The 6,016-nt window shown below is 39.1% G+C and overlaps 1 protein-coding gene across 3 annotated transcripts; it reads left to right on the top strand.

Moving 5' to 3' along the window:
• The first annotated feature begins 206 nt into the window (after positions 1-206).
• On the top strand, positions 207-4,271 carry LOC144630165 (uncharacterized). 3 transcript variants are annotated; one of them, XM_078488462.1, is made up of 4 exons: positions 207-260; positions 863-917; positions 3,309-3,378; positions 3,890-4,271. In XM_078488462.1, exons 1-4 carry the CDS (start codon positions 246-248, stop codon positions 3,927-3,929), a joined length of 180 nt encoding a protein of 59 aa, XP_078344588.1. In that variant the 5' UTR covers positions 207-245; the 3' UTR covers positions 3,930-4,271. The 3 variants fall into 3 exon arrangements, with proteins under 3 accessions (XP_078344588.1, XP_078344586.1, XP_078344587.1); XM_078488460.1 differs by lacking the exon at positions 207-260 and having other exon boundaries at positions 815-917; XM_078488461.1 differs by lacking the exons at positions 207-260; positions 863-917 and adding an exon at positions 2,623-2,648.
• Positions 4,272-6,016: the final 1,745 nt, after the last annotated feature.

Here is a 6,016-nt window from a genome sequence, read left to right on the forward strand (position 1 = left end):
CGAATATCGTCTTTTAAAAACATTTTGTACTGGCAAGCTTGAACTACAAACTGTATCTGAAGTTTATTCGCATTAGTAACGTTCAAAACACGAATCCGTTTTTAGCAGAAGCCTTTTAAGCCAAACATTTTCTTACTAGCTAACGTGCGGTGCGCGCGTGCAAAACAAATTTTGCATCATCCGCGCGCAAATGCTGAAGCTTTTCATCAACCAATCAGATTGGCGAACTCAACGCACTTGACCAGATGTGTACTACCGTGGTAAGTAGACATCTGGGTACGAGATTAAGGTCATTGCCCTGTATTGCATTGCGCATCCTTACTGCGCAGAATTTTACGCGTAATAAGCGCGCGCGAGCGCGCGCACATAAACAAAATGGCGGCTTTTTTCTATGTGGCTTAGTCCGCGAGAGAAGTAAATTGTCGCTTTCTCGTAAACGAGTCTGGTGACCTATCAATTTTTCTCATTTTTTGGGTGTAGCGATCAAATTCTTTCTGTAAAATGAAAACAGATCAATTCTTGTGTTTGAAAAATAAATTATCGCTAAAAACGTGTACTTTGCTAATACTCGCAGAGGAATTTTAAAGGAATTATATGGAATATACAAGGTCTTCCTGCTCCTAAACGAATCTGGTGACCCCCCTTTTTTATTTCAAAATTTAAGTTCCCTTAAAGTAATAAACCAGTAGGCGAAGTTTGGTTAAAAAATTGTGTTCAGTTCTATTTCAGGGCAATGACCTTAATTATTGCGTTCTTAACCTACACGTCTCGTAACCAAGGCGGAATAAAAAAAATAAATTACACTTCTGTACGTAAGTGACACATAACAGTACTGATCCCAATCTCTCGTCTGAGTTTTCAGTTTGCAATTATCGACCTGCGTTCCAGCCCTACAATTTTAGTGGTCGGCGTAAAAGGTAAGGGAATAGTATTTTAAAAGTTCGGAATGTACTTGAGAATTGAAACACGTCTGAGTTTCGGAAAGAACCTCTCGAACCATTTAATTGTCCTCCCTAAGTAAGTATACCTTGGTAAAAACAAAAAAATCAGTAAGAACTGAAAGGCCAGGCAGTGATGTTGAAATTTTGTGTTCGAGATGCATTTTCAGTTTAAGCTAAGAACAGGGCCGGTATTCTTTAATTTGTCCGTCGTATGCACGCAACAAATTCCCTTTTGTCGCAACTTCAATTCCACACTCGAGACACTGGAGCAAAACTAATAAAAGAACAAAATTTGATCCTGCCTGTTCTTTTCTTCTTGAAAAAGCTGTTTTTATACAAGCACAGTGAATTTTATTTATGCTGCGCAGAAACAAAAAGATATGTTATTTTTGGGAGCTCAAGGGCGAATCACTCTCGGGCCGGGAAGGTTGACCAAGGTTTGCGCTTTATCTGATTTTGACCGGTAGATAATCCTTTGGCCCTTTGGGCCGCAAATTTACCAAAATGCGTTTAACTTCTCCTCCAATCTAGATTTCATCAGGTGTGAAGCACTCACGGGAAACTGAATTGACCATGCAAGAAAATGTACGCACTATGTACAAATTGATATAGTTTGCTCTCCGCCAAGTATTGCGCTTCTAAATTTCGCTCAGCTCTTTTATCACACTGGCGAAGTAAGTAAATGACCTTTCTTTAAACACGATGGGGATAAAGGCTGACAAACTTGTGTGGTCGTGTAAATTAAAAAGTATGAAAAAGTTAAACGAGTCAAACATTTCAGAGTGAGTGAATCGAATGTCCCACAGGTGTCTAGTAATGCTGGCTTGCATGTTAACTTTCTTTGCTATTAACATGCAAATCGGTTGTCTGGAAGCTTTGGGGGGGCAAACGTTTGTCACCTAAATAGTCACTAGCCAGTTCAGTGTTATCTATTATTTTTTGAGCAATTTTAAGCTTAGTTTGCGTCGGATAAAAAATCGCAAAACTTATTACACAAAAAATAATTTTAAGGAAAACTGGACAAGTTGATTTATATCCTCAAGAAATGGCGAATCACTTATAAGTTTGCTAAAAAAAAAGAGAAAAAGCAATTTTGAAATTAGGCATCGTGTCATCTTATTGTATTTATTGAAGAACGTTTTCTTGTTAGCCGGATAGATTTTAAAATACTGCAACACTGTAATATCTTATAACAAGAGAGCAGCCTTATATACTACGCCTCAAAAATCGCCTTGTTTTATGTCCTTAATTCTGCCGTTATCTAGATAAGTTAAGGTTATTTTTTTAATAAACCTGAAGCAAAGTTGGATACTGTTAGCGGGGGACAAATTCACATAAATTCAAAAATATTTCACAAAATATCATTTTCTTTTTTCGTTCTTTGTGACCGAACCAACAAAACATCTTGCTACCAACATTGGTCGTCTGTTCTAGTAATTGTAGTGTAGGCTTAAAAAAACTGAAATAAAAACATATTTTTGACCAGAAACATCTCCATTGCATTAAAACCCCCTGCCTACAAACAATGAAATAGCTCTGCAGTTAACAACCGGTTGAATTAATAAATTGGTTTCCATCATTTAAAACACAAACATAAAAAAAGAAAACTGGTATTGTTCGATCAGCCTAAGCTAATAATTACAGACGAAGGGGTTTTCTTGACAAGCGTGCTTGACTTTTTTTTTTATTTGACTTTGTGCCAGAGCGGTAAGTTTCCCTGCCAAATTTTATTTTACGTGCTCTATATGCTCGTTTTTCTATGGTGATGCTGCAATTCCGCAATACTCTTTTTTTATAATTCACGAAATGTCCCTAAAACTGTATATATACATATTTTTTTGTTTTATTTACAGTCAAAGTCTTGCGTAAACTGAACGACCTTCGGAAATTTCAAGTTTATGTGCTCGCTTAGGAGGTGGTCGCTTAAGAGAAGTCAGACTACAGGAGGTCAAAATTTTGAGGCAAAGCCTGTCGTCGTTTTAAACACAAAATGCATCCATAAACTTAAAAACACTGTATTTAATTTCAATTTATTTTATTTCAATTTCCAAGTTGCAGTAGTAGCAGTGCGTGTGAACATTAAACACCGGATTAAAAAGATAAAATAAACAAACTTATCGTCATAACGGGGTTATAAGGCATCTTGTAACCTAGTTGACGCCTGTGTGTTGTGTGGTTTGAACATACACTGCATGTTAAATTTCAAACAATAGAAAATTTAAAAGCCTTCAATCCTAAAAGTGGTCTCGGTCCCCTACGGGACAACTAAACTCTGAAGTTTTTGTCACTCCTGTCCAATTGCACAGCATTTTCTCGGATACCATGTTAGTTAGATAACAACAGTTTGTTTTTGGTCTTATCTACCAGGCAGCATTGAATATGAAAGTCGCTGGACTCCTATTACTTCTAACCGCCGTCGCTTGTATGGCTACGATTGGTAAGCAAACTTTCAGATGTCATAGAACTAAAAACAACAACAAACCCATAAAAGAAATATTAAAGTTCTTTACCAATCCACTTGACATCACAACCCCTTCCTGGGACAATACATTTGATCCCCGCAAGGGGATTGAGGGGGGGGGGGGGGCTGTTTGTCCATCCCAGGTTGCACTGGTAATTCATCGTTTCTATTGATACATGAAATCGAGGGTTCGAGAATTGGGATTCAACTGTACTCCTGGTTGAGGAGAAATAACTTGAGAAACAACTTGGTGATCCACCGCCCCTCAGATATTCTACAAGTACTTTTATTTATCGCCCGGTGGAATTTTTCACATTTGCCTTATCCGCATAATCTTGGTAAATCCGGTATTCAACACAGCAGCCCCTGCAGTGCTAGGACAGCCCTCTACCCATCAAAAGAAATATCCTAGATTATCTGTAATCTCTCCGCAGAGAGACAGATAACGCGATTTATAATCATATCTGTTGTTTGCTTTTCATTTTAGGAGTGTCAATCAGATGCTTCGAATGCTCAAGCAAGAGTGAATGTGAAGCGATAGATAGTAACAAGACGCCTCCAGAATGCAACAAAGCGTATGTTCCTGAGTCCCACCAAGTCAGACCCGAGTATGATCGTTGCCTGCGAATCACAGACACCGGCGTGACTCCTATGTACAAGAGAATCTGTGGCGATCAGCTTATTGAAGAGTATTATCGGGCTGATTGCGGTGCACCTGACTGTGCAGTGTTGGTGTGTTATTCGGACAAGTGCCTTATTTGATTGCCTTCAAATAAGTGGTGATTTAGACCCTGGTAAAATTTTTAGCGTGTTCCAACGAATATTGTTCAGTACAGTTCACAGGCCTTTTTAAAGGGACTGCGTCAGGGCCAATTTAATTAATATGTTTGCACAGAAATTAATTCTATGATTCTGTTTCCGCACGTCTTTAAACAATCGATTTTTAGAGCCGTGATTTCATTTCTCTCTTCAAATTAATAATGTTTTTCATGGGTTAAGTTGCCTACCACTTGTTTCAGAAAAGTTTAGACCAAAAAACCGTAAAATTCGCGTGACGTAGCTCCGTTAAAGTTATATGAAGCCCAAACTTTCATTTCAAAATACCAGTGGTCTTTGTCAAGTCTCAAATGATAATGGTTAACTAAATTGGGATTTGTATGGTGAGAAATTCAAACTTTACTTTATATGTAATGATTTTTAGTAAAGGGCTGATTTTTTTTTTTTTTTTTGGGGGGGGGAGGGGGTAAGTTGTATTTTCTGTAAGTGAACTTCTATATTATTTCTTTGCATTGTGTAACTGAAGCCAAGTCTCAAATAAAGAAGGTGGAATATATTCCAAAAATCTCCCTCTTGTCCTTTAATAGCCTGCGAACGCAGTCGCATTTCCGGCTGTCGCTTCTTTCCGCGTTCGCAGGCTAGTCCTTTAATAGCCTTAGCCAAATACATTTTTCATAGTCCATAGTAATAAATTCCCACTGGGAGCCCCGACTCCCAAACGCCCCAGGTTGGGATAAGATATGGGAAGAGGCGATGAGCCCGGAGGCGGAAAGGAGCGGGAGCTAAGGCGCAAAGGTAAGCCACCGCTGCGGGGAGGAGGGTGGGGCAACGATCTGATGTCTGGCGTCCGTTTAACGAAGAGAGAGGAAAACAGGATAAAACAGGCCTATTTATACCAAACTAGCCAAAAAGTATGCACAGTAAACAAGTGGATGCCGCAAAGGAATTAGGGGCGTTTGTGCTTGATGGCTCCCAGTGAGAATATAATTCGATTCACTGGTTCAATAAACAACATAAAAAGTTGAGAAAGAGCTAGCATGGGAAAAATTCTGAAGTTCTCCCAGCAGGAGTCAAACCTATGACCTTCCGTACACCGGTAGGAAGCTCTACCACTGAGCTAAGCAGACTCGTGGAAGCTAGGCCATATAACTAGGTTGAAATGAGACAAACTTCCCGCGAACTGCTAGGAATGTAATATATAAAAAACAAGAGACAGTGTTTCATCAGGATATCCAAACACCGAAATTCGAGGTGTTTGGATAGCCAATGAAACACTGTCTCGAGTGTTTGATATATCTTTTTAATCGAAACAAAAGCTACGGAGTTTACAAACGGAGAAGTAAAATCGTAAAGGTCTTTGCTAATGAAGACCAGGTATCCAAACCTCCCTCACGGTTATGATTTTCTTTGTTTTAACTTGGTGAATTATTAGAGCAGTTTTCAATTGAGTGTCGTAAAACCAAATCCAAAGCAATTACACTGGCCAATCACTAAGGACACAGACAATCCAGTGAACCAATCAAAACTCGAAGCAAATACACGTAGCTGGCACGAAGCGCGGGAAAACGTGCGCGAGCGAGTCGCGATTGGTTTTGGTTTTACTCCTGATTGGCTGAGAAAGTGGCGCGAAATTTTTAAGCCAATCACTAAGCGTAGTAATGCAAAACCAAAGCAAACGCAATTCACTTTCGACACTCAAGTGAAAACCGCTCTAATTAGTTTGAGAAAGTATTGTCAAACAGCAGGAGCCCCGATTATGGCTCCTGCAAAGAGTGAGATTTGTATGGTAATAAAGGATGGTACGTGAATTTGAAGCTTGGAGAAAGACAATGAGAAA

This window comes from Oculina patagonica, chromosome 11, assembly GCF_052425735.1.
Source record: "Oculina patagonica isolate OP01 chromosome 11, crgOcupat, whole genome shotgun sequence".
NCBI classification, from domain to species: Eukaryota; Metazoa; Cnidaria; class Anthozoa; order Scleractinia; family Oculinidae; genus Oculina; species Oculina patagonica.

Excerpts from the sequence above, each read along its gene's own strand:
- LOC144630165 (XM_078488460.1), top strand. The coding sequence starts at position 3,321 with ATGAAAGTCGCTGGACTCCTATTACTTCTAACCGCCGTCGCTTGTATG. Across the intron at positions 3,379-3,889 it reads CGCTTGTATGGCTACGATTG|GAGTGTCAATCAGATGCTTC; the intron begins GTAAGCAAACTT and ends TTTTCATTTTAG.